General features: G+C 39.7%; 1 protein-coding gene across 6 annotated transcripts in view; it reads right to left on the bottom strand.

Annotated features, from left to right (window-relative positions):
• Gigyf2 (GRB10 interacting GYF protein 2) overlaps positions 1-23,507 on the bottom strand; it is a 146,800-nt gene that overhangs the window by 22,673 nt on the left and 100,620 nt on the right. For all 6 annotated transcript variants that reach the window (XM_008838103.2, XM_017799374.2, XM_029565949.1 and 3 more), the window contains 7 exons: positions 21,423-21,589; positions 18,730-18,821; positions 17,437-17,547; positions 16,449-16,549; positions 13,785-13,885; positions 11,678-11,839; positions 6,887-7,045 (listed from right to left, as the gene is read on the bottom strand). In XM_008838103.2, coding sequence (XP_008836325.1) covers positions 6,887-7,045; positions 11,678-11,839; positions 13,785-13,885; positions 16,449-16,549; positions 17,437-17,547; positions 18,730-18,821; positions 21,423-21,589 — 893 coding nt within the window. The remainder of the gene's footprint in view (positions 1-6,886; positions 7,046-11,677; positions 11,840-13,784; positions 13,886-16,448; positions 16,550-17,436; positions 17,548-18,729; positions 18,822-21,422; positions 21,590-23,507) is intronic.

Raw genomic sequence — 23,507 nt, 5'->3', positions numbered from 1 at the left:
GGGGGGGGGGGGGGGGGGGTCCTGGCTTCCCATAATGGCAGTCTACCATGACTGGACCAATCAATACCCCACATTTAATTTTAAGAATTGAACAAAATGCCAAAGAGTCAAAAACAAAAAAAACAACCCAACCAAAAACTCAAACAACAACTACAACAAACAATACCAGAAGGAAACAAAAGGAGAGTCTATCTTTGAAAAAGCTAATGTGGTTAGGGATGCCACTCACTTAGGACATGTGAGGCCCCGGGTCCAATCCAACACTACAAAATAAATAACCAAATGTCTACAAACTGCAATTTCTTGGCTGAAGGCACTATCCAATTCACAAAAGGCCCAATTAACATGAGATGACAAGAATAAGAGTTCTGGGATGAAGGAGCAGCTATAAATTTAGAAAATACCTAGAAACGTTGGGGGTAGGGAGGAGCCCTCAAATCTGCCAAAACCTCTGGCTGACTCAAAACTACATGAAAGAACTCAGGGCCTGAACTAAGATGGAGTTGAAAGACCTAAGAAGAGACTTCAAGTGCTCTATCATAGGGTGGTGGCAGCAGAGTTTGAAGATTGACTTCATTATTTGAAGATTGACTTCATTAAGTTAAATGTTGGCCCAAGAAAGTTTTTCAAGACAATAAAACAGAATCAATGCACTTTGTAATCTATCATTTACAATATCCATTACACAAAATTTCAAAAACCACTAGGGCTGGGGGAGACAGCTGAAGAGGTAAGACTGTTTGCTCTCAAGTATGAGGATCTGAGTTCAAAACCCTAGCACCCATATAAAAAGCTCCTCTAACCCCAGTGAACTGGAGGGCAGACAGAATGATGACAGCTTGGGGTTTGTTTGATGGCTGCCAGTTAGCACCAGTTTCAGTGAGACTCTGACTCAAAGGAATAAGGCAGAGAATAACAGAACAGGATGCCCAACAGCTTCCTTTCGCCTCTGCATGCATGCACATACCCCATACTCACACACATCACAAAAAATTTATTTTACGCTCTAGAGAGGCGAAGGAGGGAGAGGGTTGGAGAGATGGTCAGTGGTCAGGAATTCCTGCTGCTCATCATAAAAACCAGAGTTTGATCACAGCAGTCATGCAACAAACTGGGCATCCTGTGAATGCCTGTAAATACAGCTCCGAAGGGAAAAAGAGAGACAGGAGGATTCCTGAGGTTTGCTAGCTTCCAACATGGCCAAGAAAATGTGAGCCCCCCCACCCCACAGAAATGCAAATAAATTAATACATCTCTAAAGAAAAGGCAAGTGGATCTCTATTATGAGTTCAAGGCCAGCTTGATCTACATATCAAATATCAGAGTGGTTATACAGTATCACTTTAATGTGCTTTAAGAGAAGGAACTAGATGTAACTAGAGGAACACTCTGTAACATTAAAGGGATCATCAAGAAGACAACAGCATGTGAGGGCAAACTGGTTACAAACATCTGTAATAGCACTGATCACAAAGGTTATCTGATTGATCTGGATGGCTAGACTAGTGTCTCCTTCCCCCCTTCACGGCTTTCTGCATGCTCCTCACAAATATTCCATCAAGGGTATCTGAGTGAAACCACTAAACTTCCAAACAAGCTTTTTAAGAAGACAGAGCAATGGCAGATTTGTGTGCAACTAAAACCAAATTCAAAACACAAGAACAAAAAAAGAAGAACTAAAGACAGAAATGAACAAGTAAAGTTTGACATCTTGGTATCCCCCTCTCTTGACAACTGATAAAACAACTAGACATAAATAAGGAAATAAAATATTTGAATAGTATTAATCTACTTGACCTGTCATTCACAGAACATTATACTGAAGAGCTTTATAAATACTTTATAAATAAATATAAGGTGTTCAGCAAGATACACTATATGCTGAATCAAAAAACAAGTTAATAAAATCTTAAAACCACAGAGAATTTAAAGACTGTTCTCTGAACACAATGTACTTAAGTTAGAGATGAACAGAAATAAGATTATTGGGGCTGGATAGATGGCTCTATGGTTAGGAACACTCACTGTTCTTGCAAAGGACCCAAGTTTAGTTCCCAGCACCCACATGGCAGCTCACAACCACCTATTACTCCAGCTTAAGGGGATCACTGGGCACTGCATTTGGCATACACCCACACAGACACATAAATATACATAAAATAAAAATCAGTCTTTAAAGCCTGGTGTGGTGGTGCACGCCTTTAATCCCAGCACTTGGGAGGCAGAGGCAGATGGATCTTTGTGAGTTCAAGGCCAGCCTGGTCTACATAGCAAGTTCCAGGCCAGCTGGGGCTTCAAGGAGACCCTGTCTCAAAAGAAAAATCAATCTTTAAAAGATAAAAGAAAGATTATTTAGGGTCGGAAAGATGTTTCAGTGGGTAAACCAACCTGCTGCCAAGGCTGACAACATGAGTTCAAACCCTGGAGCCCATAGACGGAAGGAGAGAAGCAACTCAAGCAATTTGTCCTCTGACCTTCACACATATGCTATGCCACATATGTACCACCACCACCCCCAACACAAAATAAAACTTAATATAATACATTTTTAAAAGATAATCTAGAAAGGGAGGCTGTAGAGCTGGTTCAGCAGTTAAAGAACACTTAGTGCTCTTCGCAGAGGACCTGGGTTTAATTCCCAGCACCCACATGGTGGCTAACAATCATCTATAACTCCAGTTCCAAGGGATCCAACACCCTCTTCTGGCCTTTGAGGACACTGCATGTATGTGGTACACTTGCATACATGAGGACAAAACACTCATAAAATAAAAATAAATCAAAAACATTATCTAGAAAGGCTCCTATATGGTTGGAAACTAAATAACCCAATTCCAAATAAACCATATGCCAAAGCAAAAATTGTGACAAAAGTTAATGCGTACAAGGAAATTATTGCTTTACATGTATTTATGATTTTAAAAGTTTAAAACTAAGTATGGCAAGATAGCTCGGAAGGTAAACGCACCTGCCTTACAAGCCTGATAACCTGAGTTCACTCCCTAGAACCCAAAGTGGAGGGAAAGAACCCAGTCCCAAGAGCTGTCCTCTCTGACCTCCACATGTGCACGACAGCACACATGTGCTCATACTCACAAAGGCACATCACTCACACACACACACAATAAATAAATCACAGAAACACAGACTAGCAAAGGAATAACAACTTTGCAATTCTGTCAGAAAACAACCCACAAACACTGGTGGCACAAGGTGGAACAAAAACCCTGATTTGCCTTATAGCTTAAAAAAATGTTTGCTTAACTTTATAAAAATCCTCTCCATGAAGAAGATGTGAAGACTAGAGGATTTCATTAGTGACCTCTACCAAGTACCCAAACTCAGCGAAGAACTAATACCAATCTTCCATTTATATCTTTTCAGAAAAACAAATGAAAGTACCATTTTCTCATTTCTTTTAAGGCAATGTTGATAATACTGCTAAGGAAAACTATAGACCAACATGTGAACATCAATGCAAACTCTTTACCTATACACTAACAAATTAGGTGACTATAAATAGAGTATGTTTCAGGAACAGAGTTGGTTTAAACTCTGCAAATAATGAACAGAACAAATGAGAAAATTGAACTATCATCTATAAATACAGACAAAGCATTTACGAATCAATATTCATCCATGAACAAATTTTCAGCAAACCTCGAACAGACAGAAACTTCCTTGGTCGGGTAACAAGTACCTACAAAAAACATTGCAACACTTTTGGGTGGAAGTGTTACTTGTCAAACTTTCCTCAACCCAGGCCTTTGTGCATACCAAAAGCACAATCTATAACTGGACAAGATTCCTGAAGCCGACCCCACAGCCCCAAAACTTTCAACACATTTAATGGTAAAACACTGAACATTTTCTCTCTAACATTAGAAACAATCAGGCTGGTAAGATGATTCTGCAGGGAAAGGTACTTGCGGAGCAAGCCTGGTGACCTGGGTTCAATCCCTAGAACATAAAACTGTAAACAGAGAACCAACTCCATAAAATGTCTGCCTAATCTCTATCCATGTGCTGTGGTGTGTAGACCCACATACACATCGCACACACAGACACATAGTAATAAGTAAATAAAATTAGTAACAAAGCTATTGACGGTCCATTTTTTAACTACTTCTTTCCAAAACTGGAAAGAATGAATGAATGGAAACTGCTCCTATTCACCAAAACTAAAATCATTTCAGAAAAATTTCTAGGACATCAACTGAAACAGTAATAAATGAACTTATAAAAAGACTTAAGACACATGGGGCTGGAGAGATGGCTCAGCGGTTAAGAGCACTGACTGATCTTGCAGAGGACCTGGGTTCGATTCCCAGCACCTACATGGCGGCTATGAACCATCCTCAACTCCAGTTCCAGGGCAATCTGACACCTTCTTCTGACCTCTGTGGCATTGAACAACATGGGTGCACTCACTTACGTGCAGGCAAACACTCATACACATAAAATAAAAATATAAATATTTTTTTTAAAAAAAGACTTAAGACACATCAATACATGAAAACCAACAGTGTTTTTATACAGAAACAACAAAATGGAAAACAATTTTTTAAATTCCATTCAATGCATAAACATGATACATATGACCTCTTGATTAAAATGATTTTTAGATTTCAATGAAAAAGCAAAAGCTCTAAGATAGTCAAGGGATTTTTTCACATAAGAACAAAGCTGCAAGATGTACAAAAGATACTACTACACAAGAGAAGCCAGGCATGTAGAAAGGGACCATGGGGAGAGGGGCAGAAGTAGCTCCAGAGAGGGGGATAGGAGGGCACAGGTTCTATGAAGGGGGAGAGGGGAAAAATGGGGTGGGTCATGCCAACTAGGGTGAGGCAGAGGGTAGTACAGAGGGAGAGTAGTGGGGTTAGTATAGAGGGAGGGAGGGGGAAGAAGATAATACTAAGGATACTTGGAGAAAAAAAGAAACAGGAGCCGGGCGTGGTGGCGCTCGCCTTTAATCCCAGCACTTGGGAGGCAGAGGCAGGCGGATCTCTGTGAGTTCGAGGCCAACCTGGTCTACATAGTGAGTTCCAGGACAGCTGGGGCTACAGGGAGACCCTGTCTCAAAAAAAAGACCCTCCCCCCCCCAAAAAAACAAAAAAAAACAGAAAAACTTAAAATATATATAATATGTCAGGCATGATGACACACACCTTTAATCCCAGCATGCCGGAGGCAGAGGCAGAAGGATCTCTATGAAAACGAAGGAGGCCAGGCTGGTCTATCAAGTTCCAGGTCAGCTGTGGCTACAGGGAGACCCCGTCTCAAAAAGACCGAAACATAAAATAAATAAAATACATAGTATGTACGTGTGCTTTCTCTCTCCAGGGGTCACAGACTAACAAAAATCCCAGTGACGGGCAGGAGACTACTATCATTGTCCTTTGCTGCCTCCTAGAATTTAAAGATCCTACTGCTGAAGACATCACAAGACAGTCACAAGACCTGGAGGAATCAAGCTGGCACTGACCTGGACGCCTCCTCCCTGAAGGCTAGTGCTTTAGATGCCAGGGAGAAAAGTAAGATGCCAGGGAGAAAAGTAGGCAATAGCCCTACCCAACTCTAAAGCCTGAGTAGAGATGATTAGCCTGGCTAGGTAGCTCAATGGTACAATAATGGCATTTATATCTTAAGGGTAACCAACAGCTAATTAGACTTAAGGCCTGCTTACCTTGAGAAACTTGTGACTGGTACTGCAAACCCAGCCAAGGACCTATGGCTGGAGAGGTCACAGACCCCAGAGGATATCTACTACTACTAGCATTTTCCTAAATCAATACAGCTTCCCACTATATTTTAAATACTTATCTCTATACCCATAGATAAGTACTGCTCTCACCCCTCATCAAAGAAGCTTCTTTCTGTAGCAGTGTCTACTATAGAGATCCACAACTAGGATATCTACAATATAAACCCTGTATCTAAAGCCCAGGTAACATCAGGGGGAGGCATTGTAAGACCCCAGAGAGCAAAATGAACTGCTGACATGACAGGGACGACTGTACCCATGAACTCGCAACAATATGGTATCTGCACATGACCTGCTAAGATCACACCAGTTGACATGCCAACACAGATGGAGAAAATTTTCTTAAGATCATTACCCCTTAGATGAAGAGCTACATGTTGAGGAAGGGAGTCAATTTTCTCCAGGGACTAGTCCTGTGATAGGTTTCCCAATCCTAAGTGGTCAGTACATATAGGCAATACTAACTGAACTCCTATTTTTTATAATTTTATATATATACAAAGTTATAGATGAAGTCATGAATTCAAAAAAGGAGAAGGAAGAAATTGTGGCAAGGAGAGGGGTAAAAATTATGTACAGGGTACTCGTGTATGAAATTCTCAAAAAAAAATTATAGCATTTAAAAGATACTAAAGAAACAGACAAGCCAACAGCTAAGAGAAAGCACACATGAAATATGTACTTAACAAAGAATATGTTTTCAGAACATAAAGATTTCACACTTAAGACAACTAAAACGATACAATTTTAGGGGGAAAAATAATGTCAAAACTTAAATGTTTTAAAGCATGCCATTGAAAAATATGAAGAGAAACAAAGCCAGAGCCATAAAACCCATGCTTTTATGGAGTGGCATACACCTTCAATCCCAGCAGAGGCAAGCTAATTGCTGTGAGTTCAGCCAAGGGTACATAGTGAGACTCTCACCTCAAAGGGGAAAAAAAAAAAATCCAAGTCTTTTTATGCTTTCACTAGAAAGCTGAAGAAAACCAGAAAGGGACGAGGTAAGGACACAGACAAAAGTAACGAGTAACCAGAAAAGGCTTTAGAAAGGCTATCTTATTGTCCTGATTAATAATTCCTAGCTTCAAAGAACAATTAGAGTAAATATCTGGCCACCTGCTTGCGTAACAATTCCTCCTGTTTCCGCCTTTCTTCCTCTTCTCGTCTCCTCTCCTCCAATTTTCTGAGAGCTTCTTCTTGTTGCTGTCTTTCTTCCTCTTCTCGCTGTCGCCTTAGCGCAAGTTCTTGCTCCCTCTGACGTCGAAGAGCCTCTTCCTAAAGGAAAAAGAAAGGAGGTAGGATTGTGTGTCAAACTCTGACTCTATCAATATTTGAAGAGGAAGAGTCTATATGCTGCTAAGTCTCTGTAAGTATAGACCAGGATCTAGAATCAAAAGTACACATGAAAGTTGGGAAGGCAGCATATTAAGAATAAAAATCAATTGTATTTAAAATACTAGTTAATACTGCAATACCAGAGGTCTACTTTGGTTTTGATACCAGTTACATATTTACTGCCTGAACCCTACAGAGAATATTCGAACTTGGGCTTTGCTTGCTTTCTTTATTGCACCATTAGCCCCTATGTTTTATTTTTTTAATTTTATTTTTCTGAAACAGAGTTTCCCTACAGCCCCAGCTGGCCTGGAACTCACCATGTAGACCAGGCCAGTCTCAATCTCACAGAGATCTACCAGCCTCTGCTCAGATAACAGGGTGTATAACCACACTGGACCTACCCTGATGTTTTAATCAACTGGAAATGTAAAGCATAAAGAGGTCAAATTTGCTTAGTTGTGAAGACCTAGTGAAGTACTGAGAAAGTCATGCATCCCAGAACATGTTCTGAAGGACAGAAGTCCTGCCAATGTTATTAAGTGTAACACAGAAAGGTAGGATCCTACTGTCAAAACCATTTAGAGAACACTGGGTACTGCAGAATTAAATGGACTTCTTTACTGCAACATTTCTTACTGCTATTTTATACTGATACACTGTAACTCTAAGAAATCTGTTTTTATGGCAGCATGGATCCTTCATAGAGAATTTCTTGAAGCCAACAAGTAGAAAATGTGTGATTAAAAACTATACTTTGGACCAACAGAGTGGATTCTTCCTACTGGAGTCTATAAAAACACCAATAGAGAGGCTGGAGAGATGGCTCAGAGGTTAGGAGCACTGGGCTGCTTTTGTAGAAGACCCAGGTTCAGTTCTCAGTACCCACATGCAGCTAACAACCATCTGTAACTCCAGTTCCAGGGGAACCGATACCCTCTTCTGACCTCCATGGACATTGCACAACACAGGTACACCTACCTACATGCAGGCAATACACTCATACACATAAAAAAAAAAATTTTTTTTTAAAGTCAACATAAAAATGGACCAATCAAGTTATTAATAATGAATTCCTCAAAATAAAACAGTTTTTTAAAAAAAAGGTGGGGGAGAGGTTTCACTGGTAGAAACAGAGAACAAGGCCAGGTGTGGTGACCCATGTCTTTAATCCCAGCACTCCAGACACAGAGGTAGGTAGATCTGAGTTCCAGATCAGCCAGGGCTACAAAGTGAGAACCTGTTTCAAAAACTAAAAACAAAACAAAATAGAGTAACAAAAAGTTGAGAACAAGTTTCTTATCCAACAACAGAGAACTAGCTAAATTATAATTTAGAAGATTAAAATTCATACAGCCAAAATAATGATGATTTGTACACGCATATAATATTTGGCATGGGAAGATGACATAATGCATTAATGTCAAAAGGTAGGTCACGAAACACGAAATACAAAAGGCACCCCCCCTTTTTTAGTCTTTTAGGCACATCATCCCCCCTCCTTTTCAAGTCTTTTTGAGACAGGGTCTCCCTGTAACCCCAGCTGGCCTGGAACTCACTATGTAGACCAGGCTGGCCTTGAACTCACAGAGATCCGCCTGCCTCTACCTCCCAAGTGCTAGATTAAAGGCATGCACCACCATACTCAGAGAAAGGCAACATATCTCTTAAGTAAGCACACAGCTGACTTTTTATTCACTAGTCCAACCAATGAAAGATTAAAAATATTTAAGAAACAAAAACTGCATCCATATTGGGCATGCACAAACGGTTTTCCTTGTCAATATTCCCTAAATACTATGGCATAACAACTATTTACATAGCATTTACATTGTATTAGGTATAATAAGTAATATAGAAAGTTAAAGTTTTCTAGAAGACATGCATGGACTGTAAGTACACACAATTTTGTATGAGGGACTTTGTGTATCTGTGGATTTTAATAAGGAGCCCTGCCTTCAACCTCCTGAAAATAGCAAAGGATAATTATACAGTTAGTGTAGAGGTGTTTTTTCTTCGCTGTTTTTAAAATTCTAATCACCAACAGAACTAGAAAGGTATAGTAAAGGAAAGACTAGAGGGAAAAGGTCTTAGTCAAAGCTAAGCTACACACACACACACACACACACACACACACACACACACACACACATTTTGTTTTGTTTTTTGCTTTTGATTTTTGAGACTGGGTCTCACTAGCTGTCCTGAAACTCTTTATGTAGACCAGGCTGCCTCAAACTTACAGAGATCACCCTGACTGAGACTAAATCGGTCTCTGCTGGGACCAAAGGTATGTGCTACCATGCCCAGCCAAAGACACGTGTATTTTTTAAAGTATATGTGAATGATAAAACCTGTGAAGATGCTAAATATCAATTTCATTTGGGAAAATGTAACTCAAAAGCATAAATGAGACACCACTTCAATACCTAGTAGAAAGATCACTGCCTACTTGCACCCTCCCACCTGCCCCTTTACTCCCCACACCAAAAAAAAAAAAAAAAAAAAGAAATCCCTGAAACAAGTCTTGAGAAAGACACTGAAACTCTTATGCACTGATAGTGGGGATGTAAAAAATTTAAATGCAAAATTCATGTATGATCTGGCAGATCCACTTCTGGTAAACAAGAGTTAAAGTAATGGCTCAACCAGTTATCTGTACTCGTGTTTACAGCATTACTTATAATAGCCAAAATATATGGAAATCATCCAAATGTCCACCTACAGGTAAAATGGAAAATCAAAATATGCTGACCACATATAAAAGAACAAAAAACTGAAATTCTGACACATGCTGCAACATGAATAAATCTTAGGCCAGTTACAAAACAATAAAGAGTGAAATGGTTTCACTTACACAAGGTACCAGAGAAGGCAAATAACAGAGACAGAGAAGGATGGTGTTTCCAGGAGCCAGGGGAAAGAGAAATGGGACTTGCTTCATGGGCTTTCAGTTGGACCTGATGGTGGCAGAACACCTTTAATCCTAGCATTTGGGAGGCAGAAGCAGGCAGATTTCTATGAGTTCTAGGTCAGCCTGGTTGACATAGCAAGTTACCAGGACAGCCAGGGCTATACAAGTAAGACCCTATCTTTAAAAAAAAAAAAACCCAAAAAACAAAAGAAACTATAAAAAAGAATTTTCAGTTTAGGAAGATGAATGAAGTAATCCTAGTAATCCTGCATGCAAATAAATGGACTTTGGTGAGTTGGTGAGGATGCACAGCAACAGAACTTAACAATTCTACTGGGCGGATATTTAACATGGCTGAGATGGTGAATTTTACATAATATATGTTATTGGTTTTTTTTTTTTGAAAGCACATTTGATTTTAAAAACAAAAACAAAAGAAAAATGCTGTGTACCAAAATTACTTCACATTTTTACCAGTAAGAGTTTCTGAAATCTAACTAGTTTATAAAATGCAAGAAATTATTCAAAGTTACAAAACTGACTTACTGAGACTCAAGAATACCCTTTCAGGGTTGGAGAGATGGCTCAGCAGTTAAGAGCACTGATTGTTCTTGCAGAGGACCCAGGTTCAAATTCCAGCACCCACATGGCAGCTAACAACCTTGAGTAACTCCAGTTGTAGGATCTGATGCCCTCTTCTGACCTCCTCAGGCACTGCACAACACAGGTGCACTTACACATATGCAGACAATACACTCATGCACATAAAATAAAAATAATAGGGGCTGGAGAGATGGCTCAGCAGTTAAGAGCACTAGTTGCTCTTGCAGAGAACCTGGGTTCAGTTCCCAGCACTCACATGGCAGCTAACAACCATCTGTAACTCCAGTTCTAGGGTATCTGACAGGTACTTCTAAGCTCTGTGGACATTGCACAACATGAGTGTACTTACTACATACATGCAATCTACTCATACACATAAAAAAATAAATAAAATAAAATAGTGAATAAAATATTTTTTAAATCCTCTTGCTAAGCCAGGCACGGTGGTGCATGCCCTTGATCATAGCTCTTAGGGAGGCAGAGGCAGGAGGATCTCTGTGAGCTCAAGACCAGCCTAGCCTACATAGTGAGTTCTAGGCCAGCTGGGGCTACAGGGAGACCCTGTCTTAAAAAGACCAAAAATTAAATAATAAAAATAAAAATAAAAATAATTTAAAAATAGTTAAAAAAAAAAAAAAAAAAAAAACCTTCTTGGACACCTGGAATGTGAATTGGAGTGACCAGCTCATCTCCCACTCCCCTTCCTCCCTCCACTAAATTTATTAACTCCCAAGAAATAAGACTCAATGGTACCCAACTCCCATCCCAGTGACCCCTGCTATCTCTCCCCCAAGGTCCCTATAATAAAATACTCCTCTCTAAAATCTCTCTCTCAACACACACACACACACACACACACACACACACACACACACACACAACACACACACACACACACACACACACACACACACACACACACCTTCTTTCAGTGGGTACTGGTACAAATGTTATTGTCTCTATTACAACCATCTCTGTCCTCCCCCCATTTCCCCTGGCATGGAAGTGAACAGATTACCTAAATCTCTCACCAAGAATACAAGAGCATCTCCTACCTGTTTCCTTCGGGCAAGTTCTTCTTCCTCCCGCCTTTTTCTTTCTTCCTCCTGCTGCCTCCGAAGGATTTCCTCTTGCTGTCTCCGGAGTTCTTCTTGCCTCTTTCGTTCCTCCTCTTCCCTTTTTGCCCTCATTTCTGCCTCTCTTCTCTCCTGCTCTAGCTGGATGATTAGAGAGAATTTTCATAAGCTTGACAGCAAAGACAGAAACCGGCACCCCACCACCACTGACTGGTATCATCAGAGGATGAGAGTGGCAAATGTTGCCAACCATGAGGAACTTGTGCAGCAATGGGTGATGAAATCCTGTTTGGACTCTAAGCTCTACCACATCACAGTAATCACAAGAGTTTTAGGTTCTTCTAAACTAAATCCATGCTTCTCCCACTTTGGCCACATTTTCAACACACATGACATTACACACATCCTAATGTGGGACAGAAAATAGTCAATATGAGAGCAACATCAGAACTATTCTGAGGTATATGTCTAGCATTTCTTTACTCAACCCTCTGAAAAACTTTCGGACTGAATATCCAGCAGTGTGACTATAAGGTTTCAACAACTATGAGGCAGAGCTGCTAGAAATTAACTCAGGAATCACTAGTCTCATCATCATTACTGTATTTCAGGCCTATCATTTTTCCACCTACAGTCCTAAGAGTCTTTTTTCCAGTTCCTCCCATCCAGCTCTACCCACATTCCTCAGCTCAACATGTAATCTCCACTCAATAGAAAAGAAAAAAAACTACTCCCAGGCTCAATTTGGTGGCATTCTTTACAGTGAAGTTTAATAAATCCTAACTCTTTACAATTTAAAGTGCAGGGAAGCCCATGGCCACCCTGTTCATCTTATTCCTTAGAGGTATCCTGTCCCCTAGCTATATCAAATTACTTGTGTCCTGATTCAAGAATGTTCTCACATATATCTAGCCTTTACCAGGACTATTTTCTTCAATTGCAACTTAATTTTCATAACCTTATACTTTGTCACCAAAAACCCATGCTGGAATGTGGTGATACATAACTGTAATCCCAGTACTTGGGAGCTAGAGACCACCTCAAGTTGAAGGCCAACTTGTCTGCTCTACATAGTGAATTCCAGGACAATCATGGTCACATAGTAGGACCATGTCACAAACAGAACAAAACCCCTAATTAATCTTCAAATGAAAATAAATTTGTGGATTACTATCCATCAAAAGTGCCACTGGTGCCAGGTGCTACTGCACACACGTTTGAGGATGGCCTGGTTTACATAGCGAGTTTCAAATCAGCTAGCCCTACATCGTGAGACTCTGTCTCAAAAACACAAAAACAGAGCAAAAAAACACCCACCTTTCTAACTGGTTACAGTCCTATAGTTTCCAGATCAAATTCCCTGAAAGACCGTATCTGTCATCATCTACATGTTCCTAATTCAAAACACTGAGAAACGCCAGGCATGGTAGCAAATGCCTTTAATCCCAGCACTCAGGAGGCAGAGGCAGATGGATCTCTGTGAGTTCAAGGCCAGCCTGGTCTACATAGTAAGTTCCAGGACAGCTGGGGCTACAGGGAGACCCTGTCTCAAAAAGACCAAAAAAAAAAAGAATATATTAAGTGCAAAATCCTAACAAGACTCTCCTGAAGGCATGAGAATCAAAAAATAATAAGTGTGTGTGTGCGTGTGTGTGTATATATATATCATACTATGCATTGCTAAAGGCATCTCTTTGGTAAAGCACTAAACCAAAATTCAAGATGAGCTCCTCCAGGATTCAATAATGCTGAGCTTTTCAGTTTCATGCTTGGGAACACTAGGAAATTACTAAAAAGATTCAATGTAGGGACTCAAGTTGCAAATCAGGAACCTAATAAACAATGCAGTAGATATTTTCTAACAGTATTTGTAGCTAATGTTCATACCATAAACAATGTAACTAAAATACACATATGGCTATGATCATTAGTAAATAAACTAATACTAATTTCAATTGAGGTCTTTTTTTTTGGGAGAGAAGGTACAATAAAGATAAAATAATGGACTTATCCCAGCTATGCAGCAATAAACCAGAAGGAAAAAGAATAATCAGCTACAGTAGTATATAACTTGAAGAGCTCAGACCTTTGCAGCTTTGGCCTTCTCTAGCTGCTGAAGCTGTTCCAGGGAAGGGCCTGGTGTTGTAGTATCCAGGGGAAGATCCCAAACACTACCACCTTCCCAAACTGTAAGGCAAAGGGAAAAATGAGAGCAGTCAGAATAGCACAGTCAGATACCCAAAGGCATAATGAAAAAAGCTGCTTCCTGAACCTGAAATCAGCTCCATCACACACATTGTTTCTGTTGGGGGTGGGGGCCGGGAGTCTTCCTATATAGCTCAAGATTGCCTTGACAGTGAGTACTTCCTGCCTCAACCTCCCAAGTGCTTAGATCATAGGTATGTGCCAACTCGGCCTGGTTGTTTTGCTTTTAAAGAAACTAAGCCAGTAGGCGCTCATCAATATTCTTTAACACTTCTTGAAGAAAATGTAGTACACGCAGTTACTAAGGAACCAATTTCATTTCTGCAAAGCCCATAAAGGCATCTGATATACATTTCCCATCTTTATAGATGAACAAACTCATTTTAAAACTCCTAAAGGAGCATGGTAAGAATATGAGAACACCATGATTTCAATTCCAGTGGTATCAAATCCCAAAGACTGCATTCCAAGTAGTCATTCAATCTTACTGTACACCAAGTAGAAAACCAGGTGGTTGCGCCCAGTAAATATATTAAATGTCACTCAACTGCTCATCTTAAAATGTGTAAGTTGTAATTCTTTGGAAAGGCTGGGCAGGTCTCACAAACTATATTTGGTTTGGCAGATCAAAAAGAGCACAGGGCCAGATGAAGAAGTAAATACAAAGGATTCCGTGTGGTAGTATATGCATGTGACCTCAGCACTCTGGAAGTAGAAGCAGGGGCATCGTGAGTTCAAGACCAGCCCTGGCTATATATCAAGTTCAAGATTACCTGGGACCCTCTCTCAAAGGGTCAAAACAAGAACAAAATAAAGGCTTCCGAGACTATTGCCCTATTGTTCATGAAGTCTGTTGACATTAATTCTCCCAGCCTCCATACTTAAGATTTAACAGTCTTGAACTTGCAATGCAAGTGTTCCACCACATCACTCTATTTTCTATATTCCTATCACAATCCATCTGTGCAAATATTGTCTGTACAAAACTAATGGAGTATTCAAAAGGTCCTGATTGCATACAAACTCAAAGAAATAAAACTGTTTAATGAAGTACTTAGAATTTCCAAAACACTGAAGAGTATTTTAACATTCTAATGTAAATGAATACTCAGAAAATAATGTAGGCTGGTAAGAAGGCTCAGTGGGGCAAAGGCACTTGCTGTTAAGCCTGGCAACCTCAGTTTAACCCCTAGGGTCCACACAAGAGAGAACTGACTCCCTCAAGTTGTCCTGGCTTCCCTATATGCACACATGCATACACACACACACACACACACACACACACACACACACACAAATGAATAAATAAATGTAATTTAAAAAATAGTGTATGAATAGTAGGAAAGTTTTCTTTTGGGCAAAGTTTCTGAGAGGAGACAATCAGTCCTCTACTGCCACATTGTGCAGGGTCAATGCTAAGGGAACTACAGCCTGACGACTCCAAAGCTCTAAGAGAATTGTCAGTTTTTATGGTTTCTGATAATTTTACAGCCAACTACTATCTCTTGTGAGCACTACTGGTTAATCAAACATTCTACTTAAGTCTGCAGACACCATACCAGAACAACAAAATAGAGTTTGTTCCTCTAATTATTAAGATTTCCAAAAATCAAGCTTGGGAGGCAGAGGCAGGTGAATCCATTTCTACTGAGCCTGAGTCAGCCTGTTCTATACAGTGAGTTCCAGGCCAGCCAGGGCTACATAGTGAGACTCTTGTCTCAAAAAGGAAAAATTCTGAAGATTTAAAAAAATCCCAAATCCTAATTTTTCTGATTTGACATACAATAACATCAGAGAACAAGAGAGTATTCATGTAAAAAATAGGCATTTCTCTTCTCAAAAGTCTGGAGCACAGCAGTGTTAATGTGCAAACGATCTCTAACACAAGAGAAGAACATCATTACCCATGTTCTTTTTTATGCTCCCCTACCCACCCAGTGCCCTTCCCCCACCTCTCTGGCAGAAGACAACAAACATAGAAGGGTTTTTCCAGGCTGGAGGCAACTTGGCTCATTGGCACAGCCCTTGCCTAGCATACATAGGGACTGGAGACTATTGCCAGCACCCTAACATTTTTTTTTCTACATTTTTTTCTGTTCTCTACAAAAAACAGAACTTGACTCACAAAATTCACACAAGTTTCATACTAAATACTCCCTACAAATCCAGTTTTTTATTTATTGAACATGGAACTTTTTTTATTATATTCAATAATAATGGATCAATATCTCTAGGATGTTTTAAATTTAAAAAAAATATTTTTTCTTATTTTTATTTTATGTGTATGCATGTATTGCCTGCATATAGGTTAAGGGTACCTGTGTTGTGCAATGCCCTCGGAGGTCAGGAGAGGCTGTCGGATATCCCTGGAACTGGAGTTATAGACAGTTATTAGCTGCCATGTGGGTTCTGGGCAAGAACAGTCAGTGTTCTTAACCACTGAGCCATCTCTCCAGCATGGATGTTTTAAAATTTTTGAACTATAAAATTATTACTACATTCTAAATCCCTTGGAATTGCAGTACAATCAAAGTTAAGTTTTTACCTGTGGGCTGTGAGGCTGTTGGCTGAAGCTCCCAGATAGAGCCAGTATCTGGCACTGACACAGACCTCGTGACTGAGGGAATGATGTTCTGATCAGATAGTCTGCAAGAGGGAAATAAAAAATTAATATGTTCCTGTCACTTGGAAAATAAGAGCCTTTATTTTAAACTTAGAAATAATTCCTAGCACTCGCAAAGGTTTGCGTTTTAGTTGTCTCTGAGGTCTTCCATGCTTAGGCTATCCAATTCTTCAGACTCTTGAAGTCCAATTTGCCTATCTTTAAAACTGAGACCCAACATTAACCTGCTCACCTCATCAAATGGGCTAAGGCACACATGAGAAATGTGAAGTACTTTAATTAAACAGTATAGTTGTGGGAACCGTGACTGGCACATCTTCGGGACTTAAGGCAAATATCTTGAGTATGTGGAATAGCAGGAATTAAAGACTTTCTTCATAATTACTTTGTCCATAGACCTACTTTTGTGGTTTAGGGAATCCAGTATGACATTACTAATAATTTTTTCAGATATTATAGGTAAAACAAATTAAAATCCTCACGTATGATTTTTGCTTAAGGTTCTATGAAGCTATACTGACTTCTCAAATATTATCATCACTCTTTGATCAGGATTCAAAAACTGTATCCTCTGCCAGGTGTGGTGGCGCACACTTTTAGTCCCAGCACTCAGGAAGTAGAGGCAGGCAGATCTCTGTGAGTTCAAGGCCAGTCTGGTCTACGTAGCAAGTTCCAGGCCAGGTAGGACCACAGGGAGACGCTGCCTCAAAAAGACCAAAAAAAAATTTGTATCCTCTATGAGTAAAAAGACCAAGTAAACATTTAGCTAAACTATTTTTTCAGCTATATTGTTTTGATACACACTATGAAGATGTGTGGCAGTACTCTGATGCTGAAATTCACAATAAATTCATAGTAAAATTTCTCTCTCTCTCTCTCTCTCTCTCTAATATAACAGAATACCACTAACCTCATCTTCAGAGCCTGGAACTGCTGGAGAAGAAGAGCCAACTGTTGCTGCTGCTGGGATGACAACGCTGCCTTTTGTTGTTGTTGAGCCAAAACCTGTGCATACTGTTGTCTTCAAAAGTTTAAAAATATATATATAACCTGTCTGTCCACATATAATTCACTTGACTGAAACAATGCAAGACAAAATTCAATTCATCACCTCCCCAAACCACTATTAGAACAGTAACCAAATATATAATTCTATATGATGATGTCACACACAAATAAGCAAATTTGAACAGCTATTTCCAAATGAAGAAAATCATTTCTATAAAAGTCTCAAATTTTATGCTTCAACTTGGAAATTTTTAGGTAATTTTTTTCTACTGATTTTGATAGACTCCAAAGAATATTTTTAGTTTTGCAGGCCATGCAGTGTCTGTTGCAACTGCTCAATTCTGCCTTTGTGAAGTAAAAGCAGTCACAGTCTGTAAACAAATAGGGATGCCTGTGATCCAATAACACCTTGTTTGTAAAAATAGGCAGCAGGGCCAGGCTTTGCCAACCCATACACCAGCTCAAATGTTACTTCTTCGAGAGCATGGGTACAGCATGGGTCTGCGAGCCCAGGGCACAGGAGACTAAGGAGGTCATTCCACATCATGTCTGACACTATAAATTTTTTCTTCCCATTCTGTTTTCTCTATGCCTCTCAAGAAGCACTTAATTCTTGAAATGTTTGTTGTCTTTCTTTAGTAACTAAAGACTTTCAAAATTATAATTAGGTGTGATTTTCTTTTTTTTGAGAGAGGGTCTTCCTGTAGCCCTAGCTGACCTGGAACTCACAATATGGACCAGACTGGCCTTCATCTCACAAAGATCCACCAACCTCTCTGCCTCCCGAGTGCGCCACCATGCGGGCTTTAGGTGTCAGAAAACTTCTAGCATTTAAGAAGACTAAGCTTAGGCCGGGCATGGTGGCGCATGCTTTTAATCCCAGCACTTGGGAGGCAGAGACAGGCGGATCTCTGTGAGTTCAAGGCCAGCCTGGTCTACATGGTAAGTTCCAGGACAGCTGGGGCTACAGGGAGACCTTGTCTCAAAAAGACCAAAAAAAAAAAAAACAAAAAAAACAAAAAAACAAAACAAAGAAGACTAAGCTTAGGGTGTATCATGGTAAACATGTCACTAGCAGGCTACTCAAGTATCAAGGAAGCCTTCAGTTCTCACTATAAAAGGTGAGATTTGGGAGCAGATTCTATCCCAGGCTCCTTTGGTGCTGCAGTACATCTTACTGCATCACTGCTCTTACTGTATTAAGAACTGCTGGTACTGGAGGTGCTGCATCTGGTACAAGGCAGTAAGTTCCTGTTGCCTAGTCAGGCGTTCCTGGTCCAGTTCTCCCTGAGAGTAAAAAGGTACAGAAAGAAGCACCATTAAATAAATTGCAAAGAACCTGAAAGCCACTTAGTATATGCATTTGACAGCAGCACAGTAAACCCAAGGCCTTTATCTCCAAGCTCCATACTTTTAAGCTCAAACCCTTAACTAAAAGCCCCAGCATCTTTAAAAACTACACAATGCCACCTAGTGGAATATGGTGATCTCTCCATTGTAAGCAATTCCCAAGGTCAGACAGGGTCCTTACCAGGCTGCTGTCCTCTGCTACTTCAAGCTGAATGCTTGAACAATGTTCCTACAGAGATGTTACTGTAACTGAAAATTTTACCTAGCACTCCAAATCTTGAGAGTGACTTAAAGATCATAGAGAAATCAGAGGGAAAGAATACAGAAAAGACTGAGATTATCTAACAGTTCATAAAATGCTAAAGAATTTTGTAGTAGCACATAACACATAAAGCTAGAAAACATATCTTAAAACATTGAAAATATGAAACGAACTTTGAGAATTAGTCTCTCCAATTAGGTGTTTTTATCACTATATTAATACATTGGAAATTAGAAAACATAGCCTATAGTATTTCCCTTAATTTTCAGCTTTTATTTCAAGTAATATGGCTAGAATTTTAATTTTGTAAGGTTAAAACTGAGAAAAGAAAAATGTAAGGTTTATAATAATAGAAATAAAGCCAGGCATGGTGGCACACGCCTTTAGTGCCAGCACTCAGGCAGTAAAGCAGGCAGATATCTGTGAGTTCCAGGTCAGCCTGGTCTACTTAGCAAGTTCTAGGCCAGCTGGAGCTACAGGAAGACCTTGTCTCAAAGACTAAAAAAAAAATATATATATAAATAAGGATGCCACAGACTAGGTAAATCATGTATGTATAGTTTGTATGTTTCTTATAAACTGATAATAGTTTCCAAAAAAAAAAAACCACTTGATATACAATGCTTTAGGGCAGGAATCATCTGAAATTCAGACAGTTTTCTTTGCCATTAAACACCACAGAGTAAAGCTACTCTAGATCTATTCAAAACATTTACATGAAACCTAGGTTTTAAGAACTATTACTTATAAAGGTAAGCTTTCTTCTTTCTTTGTATCAATGCTACTCAAGACAAAGGCAATAGTTAATGAGTAAGGAGAGTTTCCCACAGTTTTTCCATTGAATAGGTATGATTAAGGCATGGCCCTTGTAACCCAAATTGGGAAATGGACTGGGGTAAAAACATCCCTTTAGCTCCTGACACATGATAAGACAAAAACTATCTTAATTCTAAGCACAGGAAATAAGGCTCAAATAGTTATGCAAATTAAATCTGTAAGTAGTGATATACTAAAATTGTTCTCTGGATTTAAATCAACTAGAACAAAGGAACAATTCTCACACAGGAATGCATGAGTCATGGAAGAGAGGATGGCTGTCAGTGAGTTTGCCTACAGAACTTGTTGATGACAGAGACTGCGTCATACTCGTCTTCACCCCTTAAGAACCTTGTCACAGGGCACTGGCCTTCAAAATACAGTTGATAACTAGTGTAGTTAAGTCAATGGTGAGTTATTGCAGAAATCCTGCAGAAATCCCACATTCACATTAAAGGTTTCTGTCTACCGTCACGTTTATGTATGACTACCATCATTTGTATCAACCTAGAGATGGAAAGGCTAGATACATATCCAGAGACCTCCAACAGCAACTCTATTGCGAAAGGCCAGTGGCAGCCTCAAGACAAAGGATTCCCCAGCCAAAGGTTTAAGCTCGCAAAATATCCTTAGCATCTGTGGCGGTCATCTTAGGATAAACTTCAAATTTAAGAACTTTTATGAGCCAGAAAATAGGAAGGAAATGGCTGAGAGGAGGAGAATGTGCATTCTGGTGTGTTTTGTTTTGTTTTTTGGGGACAGGGTCTTTCTGTAGGCCCAGCTGGCCTTGAACTCATTATGTAGACCAGTCTGGCCTTGAATTCACAAAGATTCATCTGCCTCTGCCTCCTGAGTGCTGGGATTAAAAGCGTGCACCACCATGCCCAGTATGGGAATGTGTACTGTAAGTAGTAACAACCAGGAGCTCAGAGGTCAAACGTGTTGAAGCACTGCAGATAAGAACGCTTTTACATGAGCATCAAAGAGGAAGGTGCCAGACCATGAAGGACCTAGTAGTTAAGCGACCAGTCCTCATTCTTCATCTGCTAGAAAACCAGTGAAGAATTCTATTTAGTATTTGCATGTGCATGTACATATACACGTACATGCAGGCTTTGGAAAGGTCATTATCTTAAGTTCAAGATACAAGTCTCCCATTCAGAATGCCAGTAGCATTTCAATTTCTTTCTATGAAACTACCAGGTTGGGGATGGTGGCTCATGCCTGTAATCCCAGCACTGATGACAGAGGCAGGAGAATCACAAGTATGGGGCTAACCTGGTCCTATACAGTGAGTTCTAGGCCAGCCAAGACTACAGAGCAAGACCTTTTCTCAAAGAAAGAAAGAAAAAAGAAGCTAACTTTCCTCCCACTTTGACAGCAACATTAGGTTATCATTCAAAGAGAAACAAATAACCCTCTGTCTAAAAAGTATTCCAGGCCAGCCACAAGATACTCACCATATGAGGAGGGGGAGCTGGGCCTGGAGAGAAAGGAACCCTTCCCCACATTTTCATGATGTCACCAAGAGGCTGGAAGCTTTCATCACATGCTCTCTTCACCAGCAAAGACATAGTAAAATAGCCTGCCTGAAACCATTCTGCCATCTCCTGATTATTGAAGGGACCTAAATATAAGGGAAATAAGAATCCTGTGATGCTCAAACATATGGGTCTTGTGTTCTTACAAAATTTTATAGTATCTTAATTTACCTCCACAGTGACAAACAGGTTTCTGTTTGAAACCTGAAATGGGAGTTTTTGCTTGTTTCACATTGCTGGATATCAAACCCAGGCCTTGCTCACATGGCAAGTGCTGTACTGCTAAACTACATCTCTAACCAAGCCCTACTTTTATACACCTTGAGTTGTCAGCAGTATTTTAATTACTGTAAGTAGCATGACTATCTCTGTCTCAATCTCTGAAACAACTCCTTTGTCAGGAAATAAGATACAACTGAAAAGAGTAAGTACTTGTTGGCTTTGTGTCACCCGAGTCACAGAGAATATAAATGGTTGATGTTCAATACATTCTCTGATCTTTATTATATTCTGTTGGACATTAGCAAAGGTGGGATAAAATGTAAGATAAAATACAAGCAATCAGCAATTGAGTAAGGCAAATTACAATTCATTTATACAGTTAAGACTAAATCTGGCCTTGAAAAACTGCAGATTTTACAGTTTTATAGTAAGAAATAATCAAGTATATCTAAAACCCCACAGAATATATGAACTAATCAAATGTATTTTGAACATTCTTTTAAAATTTATTTATTTATTTGAGATTTGGTCTCCCTGTAGGCCCAGCTAGTCTAAAACATGCTCTGTATAACAGGCTGGCCTTGATCTTACAGAGATCCACCTGCCTCTGCCTCCCAAGCGCTCGGATGAAAGGTGTGTATCACTATGCCTGACTGACATTAAAAAAATAATCTTATTTTTATGAGTGTATGTAAAAGCACCCATGGCATGCAATGCCCACAGAGGTGGCATCAGATACCCTGGAACTGGAGTACAGATGGTTATTAGCCACCATGTGGGTGCTGGCAATTAAACCTGGGTCCTCTATAAGAGTGGCCAGTGCTCTTAAACACTGAGCTACCTCTCCAGCCCCATATATTACTTTTTTTTTTTTTTTTTTTTTTTTTTTTTTTTTGTTGTTGTTATTGTTGTTGCTGTTGATTCTTCATCTTTCTGGGATAGGGTCTCCCTAGGGCACCAGCTGGCCTGAAACTCGCTATGGAGACCAGGCTGACCTCAGTCTCACAGAGATCCACCTGCCTCTGCCTCAGCATGTACTACTGCACCTGACAAAAAGTTTGTTTGAGACAGTGTCTCCCTGTAGCCCCAGCTGGCCCGGAACTCCCTATGTAAACTAGGTTGGCCTCAAATTCAAAGAGGGCGACCTGCCTTTGTCTTGTGCTGGGATTAAAGGAATGCACCACCACGCCTGGCAAAAACCTAAATTTCTTTTTAAATTAAAACCATATACAGTATGTCCTTTAATCACCACAGAATCAAAATATGTAAATCTCTATACACTAGGAAGCTAAAAGCACTTCCAAATAATCCATGGGTAAAAGAGAAGTATACAGCATGACCAAGTACAATTTATTTCTGGAATGCAAGGATGGCTCAACATATGAAAATTCATCAGTAAATTGGGCGTAGTGGTACATGCTTGATATTGCAAAACTTGGGAGAAGGGAAAAAAAAACTCTCAAATATAATATTCCACATTAGAGAATAAGGGGATTAGGCACATAATGATCTCAATTGATGCAGAAGCCTTTGACAAAACTCAACACACTTTCATATTTATAAAAAAATAAATACATAAAATGTCAGGCTGGTGAGATGGATGGCTCAGTGGTAAAGGTGCTTGCTGCCAAACCTTGACAACTTGAGAGTGATCCATGGTTGAAGGAGAGAATCAACTCCTGTTGTCTTCTGACCTCCACATGTGTGTGCCCACAACACAAAATATATCAGTAAATATAAAAATTAAGAAAAAAAAAAAAGGTCAATAAACTAGGAATAGAT

This window comes from Nannospalax galili, unplaced genomic scaffold, assembly GCF_000622305.1.
Source record: "Nannospalax galili isolate Female #2095 unplaced genomic scaffold, S.galili_v1.0 scaffold1138, whole genome shotgun sequence".
NCBI classification, from domain to species: domain Eukaryota; kingdom Metazoa; phylum Chordata; class Mammalia; order Rodentia; family Spalacidae; genus Nannospalax; species Nannospalax galili.
This window is presented reverse-complemented; position numbering and strand designations above follow the sequence as displayed.